At 37.9% G+C, this 17,135-nt stretch overlaps 1 protein-coding gene across 5 annotated transcripts in view; it reads right to left on the minus strand.

Moving 5' to 3' along the window:
- Positions 1 to 12,457: 12,457 nt before the first annotated feature.
- Positions 12,458 to 17,135, minus strand: part of NLGN4X (neuroligin 4, X-linked) — a 395,302-nt gene continuing 390,624 nt past the window's right edge. For all 5 annotated transcript variants that reach the window (XM_019525190.1, XM_019525188.1, XM_019525189.1 and 2 more), the window contains one exon: positions 12,458 to 16,103. In XM_019525190.1, coding sequence (XP_019380735.1) covers positions 15,254 to 16,103 — 850 coding nt within the window. In that variant the 3' untranslated portion in view covers positions 12,458 to 15,253. The remainder of the gene's footprint in view (positions 16,104 to 17,135) is intronic.

Consider the following 17,135-nt stretch of genomic DNA (forward strand, 5'->3'; position numbering starts at 1 on the left):
AATTTTTATATATTTCACTAATATATTAATATTGATATTTTTGATAGCTAGGTAGATGGATAGATTTGGTCAGGGTTGGTTTCCTTTTCATTCCCTCAAGTCTGCTACATGTTAGTTTGCCAATGTTAACAAAGGTTTGTGTCTCTAACTGGGGTAAGTTTCCAGTAAAACTATTTTTGCTTTTATGTCTTGTGGTAAATTGGTATATTTGCCCATATCTTAAAAGCATCATAGAAACATTAAATAAATTGTATGAGAATCACTTGATTAACATCAGCGAATTAATCTGGGACCCCCAAAACTAACATCATGACTTGCGGGCTCTTGAGTGGGAAAAGCCAATTTGCAACATGGGTCTATGAGACCAAAATCCTTTTTGTAAAAGGCACAAAAAAGGGCAATTAATACATAATGAAATATTGGATACACTTGTACTTTCTACCAGCAAACTCTCTGCTATCCATGATTGTCGTACTTATTCTTTTACTCCCTACAACTTTAAAATATTTAAAGATTATGCCATATTTGCCATCTCAAAAGGAGATGACAGTACTTCTTGCTGAAAGTGGAATTATTAGTCTGAAGGATTAGTATTGCTTCCACAAAGATTGGTCTTGGAACTGGTTGTGTAATTACCTATAGTCATTACACATTTCCATCAATGACAATAACTCAAGAAGTGGGAGCATGCTAATGAAATGTTTTGAGAGCACACAGTTGAACACAATAGGCATATTACACGAGAAGAACTAGATGACTCTGAGGAGTGGCATAATAGAAATGGGATGAGGTCTAATAGTATAAAATGCCAAGTCATGCACCGGGAGACTAATAACAAGAATTTCTGGGAGCTCATTACATGCCAAGGACAGCAGATGAGAAAAACCTAGATGTATTAATGAACGATTGATTGATGGCTTTGATCCACTAATGTGTTGCAGCCATGAAAAGATGAATGCCACACTAAGGCATATCAGGAAAGGTGTTCTGCAAGAGATGGGGAAGTATTAATACCATCATTCCAAGTACCATTTTTGTTAATTCAGTAATCAGTCAAAAACAAGAAATCTGAGAGAGAAATGTTTTATTCTGCGTGCCTGTTCTAATTAAGAATATTGTAAGAGCTGGTTCTAGCTGGAGCAATCTAGCACAATGGTTCTCAATCACTGTTGGATTTGAGCCATCCCCCAGTGAACTCAAGGCACCCATTCACAACTTTTGTAAGTTGACTGGCACCCCATTTTCAAAAACGTATTTATATATTACAGTGCTTACCTCCTTGTAGAGGAGCTGCTCAGTGGGGTTGGAGGACTGGCCAAGCAGGAACAAGTCTAAACCTGTGCCGAGCTGCTCATTTCACACCCTGTGGCGCCTTTCAAAGGCTCTGCTGTGGCACCCTGCTTCAGAATCACTGGTCTAGCACCTATGAAAGGTACAGTTCCATACCCTACTAAAACCTCATGTGAAATATTGCTTATGAATCTGATTGCCCACATCCAGTAGGACTAACAGAAAACAAATCTCTAACTGGTTTAATGAACTTTTATAAATTTAGTAAAGGGATTATATGATATGATTGCCTACAAATGCAGAATTCAGTGACCTAGGAAACCTACAAAATAACCACCAGTCCAGTGTTCCTGAAACTGCTTGGGCTGTCACTCAAGTCTTGTTCTCATTATGACTTTAAAAAAAAACAAACCCAAAACCTCTGGAAGATTCTTAAATGCAGCATTAAGGAGAAACTCCATAAAATCAAGCAAAGGGCAGCTGAAGGTGAAACAACTGATTACATTTGATCTTGATTGCTTGTTGGTTTGTTTTGAATTTTTAAGGAAGCAATGTGGCTTTTTTAAAGGTGAAAGAATTCCCTACATTTTAGGGATAAACCAGTAGCTTCTTCTTGTGTATTTCCATCTTCCTGTTCATGTTAGAACTGTGACATTCAGGTGGTACAAATATCTCAATTACTTCAGGGAAAGCAAGTGACAATTTGTTCCAGCTGAGGACTTCTATTCAAGTCTCCTTTGATTGTATTTGTGTCTTTCACATGGGGAAAGCTTTGTATTCACCTGCAATTTGTGGCCAGCAAATATTAATAAACACATATGTGTAAAATGTGTGTGTATGTATGCACCTGTGTAACTGCATGTGCTTATGCGTGTGTGCGTACATGTATGAGTGTATAAAATATTAAGTGCTGTCCCCAATAATAATTTTCAATTTTGCGCTCTGGAACCTGGCAACTATTGGCTCTCCTGGGCAAGAGAAATAACTAGTTCTGGATTTGATTTGGATTGTCTGATAAAAATGTAATCAGATTATCCTGTTACAAAAGGGAGAATAATGGTGATTTTATGTAGAAGATAATTGCTTGAAAGCGCTTGTGCAAAGAGGAAATGTCTTTAGTTGCATGTCATTTAGAGCCTTGTATACTTACATTAAGGATACATATTTATGCCCCTGGCAAATTATTGATTTTCTTTACCTGCATTATTCTGAAATATTCATTTTATGAAATTAAATAATTTTTAATTTTTGAAATTCAAACGTATAATTTTGAGCACTTAGAAACTGCTCTTCTACTAAATGTTTTTGGAGGAAAAAAAATCACTTATTATGAGAGACTATATTAATTTTTAAGGAACAAAGAAGTTAAAACTTTCTATTATCCTTTACCTTCAATTTTTTCCATCTTATGTTAATACATGAGGACAGGGCTGGCCTTAGGTCAGCCCCGGGCAAACTTATATTTTAGTTCCTCCCCAAGTCAGCAGTGCTGCTGCAGGTGGAGACAGAGGCAGGAGGGCAGGTGTGTAGGGCAAGGCTGGTGGTGAGGTGGAGTGGCATGGTTCACCAGGCAGGCAGACACTGCTGCTGCTTTGTGGGAGCAAGGTGGGTGGACCGGAGTAAGCACCATCCCACCCATGTGTGCCCAGCCCAGCTCCTTCTGAGCAGTGGCTGGATGCGGGACACAGGCTAGGCTGGGTACCACTCCTCCCGCATGGGGTGGGGATCAGCCAGGGTGGGGCGAGGGGAGAGCACTGCTGTGCTTGCAGGCTACTCACATGTGTGTGTGTGTGTGCACGTGCGCGCATATGTGTGTGAGCATGCATGCCGGCATGCATGTATGTGTGTGTGTGGTGCCCCCCTGACTACAATGTCCTGGACCATCACGCATGTTGCCCATCCATAAGGTTGTTCCTGCATGAGGAGGTCATGCCCAGACTTCAAAACACAAAAATATGGTCAGTTTTTGATATAGTCTGAGGGATCTTGCAGATCCAGCTTGACTCAGAAAATAAGAGTTGCCTCTTTCTATTCCCTCTTAATATGTGTGTGTGTTAGATACGTATATATATCTCCATACACACATATGCATATATCTGCAAAATGATTTTCCTGCATAATCACCAGGGATCCTAGTTTTCTCTTATGAGAAGAAAAAAAAATCCCCAATTTTTGGGTAAAAAAAAGTAACCCCAAATCCACTTTTCCTTGATCAAACTGAAACACCACTGTCTGTCTGTCTATACATATAGACAGCTGCTGCTACACTTCAGCTGGGGCTGCGGGGAATGGCTTTGCATAGGCTGGGCTTGGCTGCAGACAGCTGTGGCTATGGCTGTGACACACAGACACACACATATATATGTAGGTATGTATTAGTCATGTTTCATTTTAATCACAGAAAAATGTGGATTTTGGGTTACCTTTTTAACCTGAAAATTGGGATTTTTATTTCTTTCAGAGAAAAGCAGGATCCCTGATAATCACCTTGGCTCTATAGATTATCCAAGCATTGTCTCCTGCAGCTTTGAGAATCTGTTATGAAACATAAGTTGTGGTTCATGTTCTGCTGATTTCACAAGAACAGCAATCTATATAGTCTATAGCTAATCACATCATGGTCAGGATTATGATGCCTGTCATAATGTAAAGAGTAGTATCTTGTGATGCCAATGGTTATTGTTACATCTCCTCCTTTTCTTTCATTCTAGCCATCAAAACAAACTAAAGCCAGTAATGTACACAAAAAAGACTTATGCTGAGCTCAGAAACCACTATCAACAAACAGATGAAAAGGGTTTTTTTTCTGAATTTTCTTGTACATATGTTAGTGTATCTAACCCTTAATGGTTAAACATGCACTTGGTTTCTGCTTTCAGACCAGTTCCCTCTGAGGTGGTTTATTTAGGTGATGTAGGTGGATTGGAGCCAGTATTTGCTGTTCTTAATTAGCACCTTGCTGAACTATCAGCATCATTCTGAATGCTCTTAAGAAACAGCCCTCCGGTGTCCTCCTTATGTATCTCTTACAAAGCTGACTCCCGGGGGTAGTTATGAGTTATGACACGTGACCTTAGTATGGATTATTTCATGTACTGGCCATTAGGTAAGATTCAGGAGAAAACTCCATTCTTTTAGACTGGATGTTTAGTAATATGACTCTTTCCCAAATTAGATTTTTCATTTCTGCAATCTGTGCTCCTTCCTTGTTAATGCAATGGCTTGAGTATCTAGTATTTTCTCATTTCCACTTGAGGTATCTTAAAATTTCTACCACTCTATTTCCTCGCTTATAATTTTCAAGCATACTGTTTTTCTCCAGCTACTTGAGGACTAATTGCTTTTGGCTACAAGCAGATACAGGATTTTTAAAATGGATGGCAGGGATCAGAGACCAGCATTCCTTTCAGCATTCCTCTCCCCACCCTCACTGGGTCAGGCAAACCATGAAACAGAAGCAGCATCCAGGTGTTATTTTTGAGTCTCTGAAGAAGATAAAAATTCGGCCAACTCCTGGTACCTCTTCCCTTTCCCTCCACACTCAGCATCACCTCCTGTCCTTACATTCCCTTCCTTTTCCCCACTTATGCATCTGGGCACAGGAAGACCTGCCTGCTGCCACCACTCTCCTTGCTGCTGCTGCTGCACTTCAACTGGGGCTGCAGGGAATGGCTTTGCATGGGCTGGCCTTGGGTGCGGATGGCTGTGGCTGTGCCTGCAGCAGGGTTGCCAACTCTGTTAATTTGTAAGTACAAATTCAGGCTAAAAACACCTGTCTGTAAAAACATTGAGTTGTCTGTAAAAATGTTAAGCAGTTGAACATGATTGAAGATCCTGCATTGTAAAGAGGGCGGGTGCAGTGTTGAAGGACAGACAGAGTACAGCAGTGTCATCTGGTGTCCAAGCATGAGAACAGATCCCTGGAGGGAAAATTATTTTAGTAATGTCTAGGCCGCCTCCCCCTCAGCCATGCGCTGCTGCTTCTGGGTCTCATCAAGTGCTTATAATACTGTTATGTCACAGGTAGGCTTCTTTGAGGGTCTTTGCCAGGATGGGGGTAATGGGGCTCCTGGGGGGTGGGGTAGGGGAGTGCAGCATGGTACAAGGTGTGATCAGGAGCATCTGGGTGTGGGGGTGAGTAAGAGACACCTGAGAAGGGGCAGCATGATATGAAACCATTGTTACAGTAAAACAGGGTTGCAAATCCAAGATTTTTGTTTTTCATACTTTTTACTGACGACCAAACTTTTATTTTTGCTTTTTTTACTATGATTGGTGTTAACTCCCTAAATTTGAACCCAATCCTTCTAATGGGGTCTGGCATCAGAGAAGGGCCTGGGAGAAGAGTTACAATTACAGTGTGTAAACTATACACGGTCTTCATAAAGTCCTTGTGCACTTCTAAACTTTAATAAGTTATGTTGTAGGTATGATAGAAACAATCTGCAAATGGCATTTAAAAGCAAATTTATTAAAGTTTTAAGACAACTAGAGTACACAATGCTGGACTGCAACATAACCACCATCCATCATGATACAGTGCTCAGTCCGATCTTCCAACTCCTTGAAAACGTTTCCCATTTGCTCCTGAGTTACTGCACTAATTGCATTGGTGATCCTAGCCCTACGTTCCACCAAAGAATGTGGGTTTGACAAGTAAATTACACTTTTAACAGGTCCCCATAAAAAGAAGTCCAGCGGTGACAGGTCAGGTGCACGAGGTGGCCAAGCAATTGGTCTACTTCTGCCTATCCACTTCTCTGCAAAAACGTCATTTAGGAACTGTCATACATTCAGAGCGTAGTGACACAGAGCTCCATCTTATTTAAGAATGAATTCATTATTACTTATGAAGTCTAGCACTGTGTACTTCAGTTGTCCTAAAACTTTAAATTTACTTTTAAATGCCATTTACAGGTTGTTTCTATCATACCTACAACCTAAGATATTAAAGTTTAAAAGTGCACAAGGACTTTATGAAGACCCTGTGTATCAGTAATATATATCAGTGAAAAAAAAGCTGTCAGTAAAATATTTGCAGATTGTCAATAAAAAGGAATCACACTTTGGAAACCCTAGTTGGTAGATAGGTTTCCCCTCCCTGAGCCTTCTTTCATCTGGCAGGGAACACCTAGGTGAACTGGGCAGGGAGGGGAACCCATCTATTGCCACTGCCCCCATCTGAGCCTAGCTTTCTGCAGATCCTGGCTGGAGTGGTGTGGGCATGGCTCTGGAGCCACCCCAACTTTTGGCATAGCTGGGGAGAGCAGAAGTGGTGGGAAGGGGAGGGAGGAAGAGGGAGAGAATTGAAGAGAGGGAAGGAGAGGGAGTTGCTGCTGAGCCTGGAGGGGAAGAAATGGGGTGCTAAGAGTGGGGTGGAGAGTTGGTTCTTATGTGCTTTAGAGACTATGCTAGGCTGTGCTGAGCCTAGGAGTGCTTCTAGAAATAGATCCTTACAAACAATGTATGACAGTTCAGGAGAGGGAGGACAATGCTAAAAGTCAACAAACAGTTATTGTTCCCAGAGTCTCTGCCCCAACATCAGCCCCTGAACTACCCTGGTGTGCTGTAGCTGGCAAAGGTTCATTAAGGCACATAAGCCAGTTGGTGACTGCTGGAACGCTTCATCTTTATTCCTAACACATTCCCAGCAGCATTAATGTATGGAGGGAAGCATAGGTGCTGGCTATACCATCTCAATGTATGCCCCACAATACTTGAGGATTTTCTATTAGAAGTTACTAGTAGAAGATTTCTTCCACTTGCTACTTGAGCACCTTGATTTTGGCACCTTGACTTTTTAATCATCTGATTTCAGTAGTTCTTTGCTATTTTCCAGAGTTATCACCAGGGATCCTGATTTTCTCTGATTAAAAAAAATCCCCATTTTTTTTAATTTAAAAAAGTAACCCAAAATCCAGTTATTCTGTGATCAAAATGAAACACTGGTAAATATAGTGATGTTTCATTTTAATCACAGAAAAACATGGATTTTATTTTTATCCCAAAATTGGGGATTTTTTTATCAGAGAAAACCAGGATCTCTGCCTGGGTGAAGTAGAACATCCTGAGCTCTGAGTTCATACTTATCTGTACCCAGACAAGCATTATAGATTACTCTCAGCATTTCTAGCTCCATCTATTGTGGTATGATTATACAAGACCTTATTATTATTTAATTATATGTAATTTAATTTGAATTTCCAATAAAATGTTATCTCTTGAAGTACTCTAAAGCTGTTTTAAGTCTGGGACATTTGATATTTCTTTTTGTTAATCTTTTTTTAGAGACAGGTTATACCAGAGTCATGCCTTGTCCTCTACTTTGTCCTTCTGAAATTCCTTTCTTGCATTATTATAGGAACTCTTGAAAGCACTTGAGAATTACTTTTGCAATATCAATTCCCTGTAGTCCAAAAATTTCACAAGGGCTTCTATAATTGAGTTTCCAGTGGTAACTGTGTGGTACCTATAAATATTCATAAAGTTGTTGTCTACCAATATGCACATTGTCTCTTTTGTAATTTGGTCAGGAAGTCCATGTCACTGTGTGATGAACACCTTACAGAATAGCCTCTAAGTCTGAATGACCTTTAATGTTGCCTCTGATCTAGTTGACCTTTCCCAGCATATAATAAGGGTGCAATAAAGGCATAGTAAAAAATAGGTATGACATGGGTTGGCCTGAGAAAATTGCTTATTTCCTGGCCCCAGTCAGCTGCCATGGCTCCATGAGCAAAACAGAAGTGAGTGAGTATCTGAATTCAGTGGCTTTGTGTAAGGCAAAAGGTGTCCACTGCCTATCTTCATACGATGGAAATACTGGTTTTGTAGAAGGTGCTTGACAAATTCATTTAAATAGATATTTAGTTATATTGAAATAATAAACCCCCCAAGTTATTTTTGTTTGTTTGGGGGGAGTTGTTCTGGGGAAATCTAGTATGCAGTGGTAAGATAGAATAATTCATATATCTATTATCCGAATGTATATAGAGCAGAAGTAATGTTAAGGATAAAAAATAATAAAAAAAAACAATGATGCATTTAGAAGGTAGAATAAACCAGCTCCAGATTGACACTTCCCTCTGAAAAATAAAAATGGTGTCCACATATGGCTGCTAGGCTAAGACAAAGGGCCAACAGCCTTAGAGGATAATGCTTTCTTAAAATGATCAATTGTTTTGGATGGGTACATCAGCACCCACCCATCAGTAAATGGTAACTTGTATTTAAACAGCAAAGATGACAAAAGAAGAAAAGGAGATGAAATTGTTCTTCCAAATTTGCATAATCCTTCATGGATTTTAAGGCAAATACACTGGAGCAAAGAAATGTGGGAACACCTCTTTGAAAGCCAATGCCTTATGTGATGATAATAAACTAAGGACTGAAGGAATGGCAAAATGAATAACAAACTTTGAGTGAGGTATACAAAAAGAGATGGCACAAAAGATATAAGGCCAAGGTTGGGGTCTTTTACAGGATGATTTCTCTACATATCAGAGGAAGAAAAGATCTGTAGGGATGTATATTTTAAATTCAGTGTAACTACAGCTAAAATTACCTAAACTATTGTTTTCCCAGAGTCTCAGATAAGATACAATGGCTCATTCTGCGCTGTGATGTCTAAGGAGGTGATGCTGATGTTTACTTATATCATTCTACTTATATTATTTACTTACACATTTACCTTTGTAATATTTGTTTCACACTTGCCCAGAAAATGAGGGACTTGGGGGTTAACCCTGTCTCAGTCTGAGAGAGATAACTCAACATCTGTAGAAAATTCCTTATATACCAGGATCTTGTTTTTGTCCTTCTGGCTCTGATTATCCCATTTCTTTCTCCCACATGGGCCAGCTTCAATGTCAGGGATGAAGGGGGCACTCCTTAAATGAGAAGCAAGGTATCTTTTATTGGACCAACTTTGTGCCCAAAAGATTATCTAACTTTTTTTCCAAACTATAGACTCGGTCAAAGAAAACAGATCACTCCAAAAAAACTTTGCTTCTCACATATTTTTTTGCTCATCACAACAATACTCCAACTCTACTCCTTAAGCAGAGAATTTCACCTGTCTTGGGTTGTCTAAATTTAACAAGTGTTAACCTCAAAAAAGAGGTAGTGCACAAATAGTGACTAGAAATTTTCCTTCTTGGGATTCTCATTTAAAAGATACAGAATAAGGAGTCTTCTCCCATTACGTTTGTCATTACATATCAGAAATACCAGTGAAAATAGTTTCTGGAAATATTCTATTGACATTTCTGACAGATAATGATGTATCCACAAAATTGAAGATATCATTAGAAAATTATGCTGGTAATATTAGCTTCATTTTTTTACATTGGGAAATTGGAAACACTATACTTTATTTCAGGTTGTCTTTTGACCCATATATGAACATTTCATTTTTTCCAGCCAGAATCACATTTTTTCATTCTGAGTCAATTCAAAGTTAATGCTTCTCCTCGTGAACTGCCATGACACCATGTGGGAGTCACCTCGGGTGCATCATGTACCCAGTTCTTTTGTGTGCGTTGCCTGCCTACCTAGTTTTCCAGAATTCTGTTTTGCCCTTGGCACCTTAGTGGTAGTTTTCCAGCTGTATAAATAGTATTTTTTCCACTTACACACATTATCTAGTCCCCTCTCCCACGCCCTTTTTGAAGCTGAGGTACTGCACCTTGTGTATAATAGTCATTGGATAAAATCATGGAGACCAGTGCAGAAGTTTCTGTTCTTTTAGGAGAAGTGGTTCAGTCTAGAACCTATGACTCCAAAGCGGCATCCAGTTCACTGAAGCAGATATCCTTTAGCTTGTGCTTTTCCACATATCTCCCTTTCTTGTTCAAGAGAGGGACTGGAAAGGGCACTGGTAGCTGCCTAGCCTGCGGAACAGTGATTAAAGACTGTACTGAGAAGTTATAGACAGGTAGGTTTAAAACTCTTCTGCATAAGTGGACCCTAAAATCCAGGGATCTTGCTTTCTGGGTGAATGCCCTAATCACAGATTTATTGAACTAAAAGCATTGGAGGGCCTTCCTCCTTCTGTATCTGACATCCATTAATCATACTTGTTTTATTTGGCTATACTTTCATGGATTCTATACACTTATATGTCCTCACTGGGCATATACATGTGGCCAAGTATGTAAATGGCCAGTGTAACCTAGTGCGCATAGTCCCTCTACATATGTACGTTTGAGTGTGCACGGTTCAGAGGTGCACTGTGGACCTATATCTAAGTGTTGGAGAAGGAATTTACATCATAGGAAAACTGCCATGTAAGTACACAAAGGGAAATATAATCCCACCAATATCTCTGTTTTAAGTTCTTTACTACATCAAGAGGAGTTCCATGACCATCATGCATCATGAGAGATGCAGTTTTGCTGGATATTCCAGCCGCTAGAAAAGAATGAGGAAAAAAGCTTCTAAAATGCCTTCAAAGGCTCCCTAGGCACTTCAGCAGCCCCAGGGGAATGCCGTTCACTGTCAAAGTGACTCAGAGCAAAATGTTTTGATTCAACCCAACAAACCAAAATAAAATATTAGATGTTTTGTAGTAGCTGAAACAAAATTTTAAGATATTTCCAAACTAAAATTGCTTGGAACTTTTCATTGTAGACAAAATTATGATATTTGACTTATCACCCTGATGAAAATGTTATTTTAAAATATCACAAAGAAATTGTGATGGAAAGCAATATTTTTTCAACTTAATCTGCTAATGACATAATCTGAAGAGATTTAAAGTGGTTTATGGTGTCAAAACAACAGATCTGAGGAAGGAAAAGATCTAATTCCTTTGTTGTATATGAAATATTTAAAAAATGCAATTATATCCTAGAAAAGCATAACTAAGAACCTGATATTTTATGTTTTGTGCTTTCAAAAAGAGATCCACATAATACATAGTTACTAGTATGAGTAACCTTTAGAAGCTATACTTTTAGCAGGCAACTGAGTAGCCGCAAATAAGATTACTTATTGAATCAGTGATTTTGAATGAACAATTCACACTGAATAATGTCTGTAGCAATTTTTGGCTCTTTTTATGGTTGTGAATTGTCCTCAGACAGGTTATGAATTTTCTGAATTTATTTATCACTCAAACATATTTTCAGAATAATCCTGTGTATCTGATTTGCACACTATACAAATTCAATGTTCAAAATTCAAGCTGTTTCATTAGATTGGTAGTCATGTAGTATTCTTCTCTTCAAATACAGCTCTTAGTATTGGAGCTCCAGTGTAAATATTGAAAGTTAATCATTCAAAATCTGTTTTTTAAATACTCTTCACTATATGCTCAAAATTCTCCAAACATTTCTATTAATACACCTGTTAAAAAAATAGTTACAGAAAGCAAACAATATCCACCCCAAATCAACAGAATATATATTCATCAGTTAGATAATAGGAAACTTGGGTGACAAATGGATTTTAACATAGCAAAGGGGGAAACTATAATTGGTTATCTCCCATAGACAAAAATAATAATACTCCTATGCTTGACTATACATCTAGTGCTTGTTGGGTGTGATGCTGTTTCATATATATTTATATAAATCATATAATTTATATACAAGTATAAATATATTATATAAAATATGTATATTATTTATATACATATGTTTTACTATCCTTTAAAAAGCTAAATATTCTAAAAATCCAAATCTAAAAAATAATGAATGGTCACCTATAGAGGCAGTAATGTATAAAAACTGTTTGCTCTACTTTAAGATCTTGTTTGGTGAAATACATTTTTACTTGTTAATCAGCAAGCTGACATGGGAGGTACTGTATCTATGGTTCCCCTTAGAATATCAGGGAAGAATGTAAGGTTATTAACAGAACAACAAAATAAATAATTCAATTCAAGCCCTAGAGCTTATAGGTAAGTGAGAATAAGAAGCTCCGTCTACACTATCTTCACTGTCTTAACTTCAGTCTGGTGTTCTCTCACCTAAGCAATAGGTTAATAAAGCTCTGACTTCTATGATAACTCAATATCATAAAAACCCAACTTCTGCTACTTATAATATTTTTATACTGCATGTCAAGGCATCGTGTACATGGAGGGCTAAAAAGAGATTAAAAAAACACTTCTTAAAGATTTTCAACAAAAAAAGGATGAGCGCGCAATTCTTTGCACAAAGCATTAGAAAATACTGTGATATTTTATTATTAAAAATGCTGCTGAAAAGTTTATACATATGTGTCCAGCCATATATATCTTCTATCATTACTTAAGGCAAAAAACAAACAAAAAAATCGCAAAACAATAACAAAAGAAACCATTAAACCCTGCGTGCCTCTTAAGGTCAAGAATATACTGGGAAAGTTCTTTTTTTTTTCTTTCTTGTACAGTTTGCAAAGTATAATTTGTTCTCGTTATTATAGAATTCTATGAAGATCCTATAAATCTTTCCATTTATAAATCATACATCAGTTCAGATGTATTAAATGATTACGTTGACTTGATTGTAATCATTTTTAAAAGCCAAAATCATTCACTTACAGGAACTTTTTTACCCAAATGTCACAAGCCTGACACAGTACTGTACATATTGCTAGCAGAAAACAATTGGAAGTACTAAACAAATACTGTAATTCACATTACAAACATACCCAACTGGTTATGATGCAAAGCATCACTGCCTTTTAAATTATTTTTCTTTCTTTCTTTTTCTTTTTTTCTTTTTTTTTTTTTTTGTATTTTTATTTTTAGAGTCATGAACGGCTGCATCTCAGCTGAGGCAATATATAGGTGGCAGAAATGGCCTGGTATAGAGTCAGCTTTAATAAACATTACGGGATGTATCAGTGAAGAAGGCAGTTTTCTATTTGCTACTAGACATACTCCAGAATGTTGCTTCACTACTGTCCAACCTGAGAGACCAGGTCATATGTATAGCACATCTATCTTCTTACGTGTAAAAAATGATACTGGTTTCATGGTGGACTTTTACTATATTATTAACTCCCTTTTTCAGCTCTTTCAAAACCTGCTCCCAGCCAGCCACAGCAAGGAGCTGTACAGAACTCATATGTCACCTTTCATAGGCTGGCACTTCCAAAGTGTTTAATTTTTAAAAAAAGGGAGGAAAAAAAAGGTGCAAGGCATCTTGTGTTTTGTTCTGCGTGGGACAGACAATATGATACTGTTGCGCCCAGCTTCGAAGGGATATAGTAATAAAAAATAGATCTGGGACAGTCATGTTCAAGTGCAGAGCAACTCTGTTCAAATATCTTTGGTTCCAATCTCTGGATTAAATAGTTACTTTCTAAAGCAAAATATAAAGTAACTCTCATTTGTTAATAACTCACTTCTATCATTTAATACTTGAATATGTTGTTTAAAAGAAATTATAAAACTCCTTGTGGGACAGCCCTGTTTGCCCTTCCGGTTAAGGAGGGCAGAATAAACAATACAAATTTAATATTTTTTTCTGACAATGATGCTGTCCTGAATTTTCACATAAATGTACACAGACCCCATCAGTTCTCTCTCTAGCTCCCAACAATCTCTATTGGATATGGGACAGCTACACAACTGTCGAAAATACTGTTTTCTGACAGATGAACTCTTGATCATAAAAGCAGGATACTGAGGGGAAAAAGTGCTTTGTATAATGATAAATCATGACCGTTTTTAAAACCAAACCAAACCAAACCAAACCATTTTCCCCACCTTCAAACTGTATTTCCCTTTGTTTAGCAAAGCTGAGTGGGTGCTTCCTTAGCTCAAGCTCTTCTGCAGCTGCTGGTGAATATAGAGCTAGTATTCCTCAGAAAAGACTGACCAAAAGGCAGGCTTTCTTTGCTTCTGTCAGGGCAGCAGATTGGGAAGCAACTCTGCCTAATATATTAAAATAACCAAGAACTACAAAACTGGACTCTTTATATATATTTGTGATGTTTCTTGGTTCAATTCAACAAGCTTAAAACAAGAATTATTTTTCCATTTTCGGATCCATCTCTGTGTTGCAATTTAATGTACGCTAACAAAAAAGGAAAGAAAAGAAAAGGTTTCTGGAAACAAAAACAACCAACCATCTCCTAAGAATGCTTTAACATGCATTTGTGTAACCTGTAAGAGAAAATATGCAGGTCACACAGACAACTCTATCCTCTGCATGACACCATGTCCTTCTATAAATGAAACATGTTAGAAAAAACCTCATGTCTTTGCTTACCACTAGTAATTAAGAAGAAAGTCCTCCTTTTGGCCTGGAGGGAACAGAGGTGATATGACTAATGAATATACACATAGGTCACAACTGAATGCACAATCTTTCTAAAAGCTCTTTTGAAACTGAAAACATCAATAAAAGCTTATTTTTAAACTTACAGCTATGTACATTTTTTACAAAGTTTCTTTAAATATAGTTCAGGCTGGCAAGTCATCTCTTTGCACAGAACTATACGTGTTTTACTGCATAGTCAGTCCTCTTGTTTTTAATAATAAAATCCTATTTCTCCCTTCTGGATTGCAAGTTCATATGCTGGGTAAAAGCCCATGATGATGTCTTTATTTTAACAAGGGCCATTCATGGTATGGCACATAAAGAACTTTTGTTTTTAAATTTTTATTATTAAAAAAACTGTACAGTCACTGGCTCCATGTTCCAGAAGATTCTGTTTCTGATGGTTGCACTCAAAATCTCTTTTTAACTGATTTCTTCTGGCCTCAACTTTCAATCAAAGCGGTTGAGATCTTAAAGCAGTATCATAACAGCAATGTACACATTTCACATTTCACAGGGTTTGAAGCTGATCTTTAATATCAGAGTTCCTATGGAAAGGGTCAGTAAGAAAATAATGACTGTCCTTCTCTTTTACTGTTGTTTTATTATTATTATTCTGGCAAGTTGTTCTATGGAGAATATTTTTTTCCCTCTTCTTTTTCTCTTTTCTTCCAATTGGCTTGAGGGGTGAGAGAGGAATGGCAGAGCTATACCCTAGTAGTAGAATGTCCATGGGGCAAATTAGTACTGTTTTGTCCTCCACTGAAAGTGTTGAAAGTATGCAAAGGCTGCATTCCTGTTAATGTATTAGGAATCATGGTTATGGTGTTGGGTGTCATGAGTGGAATGTCATCTGGGGACCTCCTCAAAGTAAGGGTGTAGTCAGGTGGACAGGTGAGTCTCAGTGTGTCGTGTGCCTGCAGCGATTCACACTCATGGTCATGCTCCAGCTGTTTCATCTGCAATGACATAATCTCTTCATTTTGTATGTGCGCTATATCATTAGTTGTGTTCCTTTGAGGGCTGGGGCGCCTGTGTGTTTCGTGACGCCTCTTGTCTTTCTTGTAATACAGTGCAGCAAAAGCTAAAATGTTGAGGAATAGCAAGGATGCTCCCACGGCAATAGTGACGCTCAATTCTGTGGAATAATCTCGCTTGTTTTCTATGAGAACAGTTGTATCCTCTGGGGCAGTTTTATGAGTGTCTTTTGAATGTTTAGGATTGTTGGCTGGTGTCATTGCTGGACGTTTGGTGGCTGGCCACAGCTTTCCAGGAGATCGCCTGGTTACATAAGGAAATGATGTCATATCAGGAGGGGGAACTTTTGTTGTTGTGGAAACATACTGAAATATTTCATTGAGGTTGTGCAGGTGTGGTACAAGTTCCAACCAGAAGGCAACTTTTGTTGCTCGGTAGTGATCCCGGACTCTGGGTTTCAGGCCAATATGTAGGTACAGTTGATCTTTAGGGTTATACTTGGACCAGGCCACTTCTTCAAAACGGTTGGGTTTTGTATGAATAAACTTTGTGTCTTGTGGAACAGGCTGGTTTGGATCTCTACAAAGACAAAACAGAATAAAATAATAGCACACTTAATAAAAGTGCATGCATTATGCTTTATCCTATAATTAACAGAAAGTGAAATCAGTTACCTAACGAAACCCTGTAATAGGTGCCTTTCACAAACTTACAGACAACTTCTATCCAAATAAATCTGACACAGTAGTATTTCCTTCTATAAAAGTTGGAAAAAAATTACTCGATCCTACTCCTAGGATGCATCGGCACATACGCGTTAGTGTGCACTAGCTTATTTTACTGTGCATTAGAGTGTCCTGGTAAAAATGTGATAATATGCTAATGCTCAATCAAATTAGGCTACTGCTCATTAAGCATCACTAAAAAAGTGTGCACTTTTGTTACTGTGCGTTAAGGCAACCTAATGCACATTTAGTTAGTACCTCACATTAGAGGTACTAAATCTAGTGTGCAGTAGCAAAAGCACATTAATTAATGTGTAGATGCTCCCCTAGAAATGTGAATTGGAGCTGTGTAGTTGACTTCAAAGATTGGACTCAAAAGGTAAAATTCAGAGTGGCTGCCATGGTGAGTGTTTTGCATGTTTAGTGCATCTCAGGATTTGACTTCAGTAGGTCCCACAGTGTCTTTCAGTGTTAGCCAGACCTTTATTCAGAGGTGTTGTAAGTGTTGTAACCTTAGTCAAAAAGTTATGATAATTAACACCATCTCAGGATCTGTATATGTCTTTCAGGTTCATTTTCTGTAATATTCTGTAATACAAGAGATAAATCGGCAGTAATTTGTGACTTTTTTTGTGCTCTGATTTATGTAAGCATTATCCCTCCTTATTTAAACCACACTCTTAAGTAAAGAGCTTCTAATACATGGGTATGTGGCAAATCTTTCAATCACTTGCAGTAAGAAATTACTGCCTGAAAGAAGAGTGCTTAAATGCTACTCAAATAGTACAAAACACCTTGGGCCTGTCCAAGTTTTTTTCCTGCCCTAATCAGAATCCTTCCCAGTACTCATGTAAAATAGTTTCCAATGTTTTCCCCCATCGTAATA

Source organism: Gavialis gangeticus, unplaced genomic scaffold (assembly GCF_001723915.1).
Source record: "Gavialis gangeticus isolate Ggan-Ray unplaced genomic scaffold, GavGan_comp1, whole genome shotgun sequence".
Lineage (NCBI taxonomy): Eukaryota > Metazoa > Chordata > Crocodylia > Gavialidae > Gavialis > Gavialis gangeticus.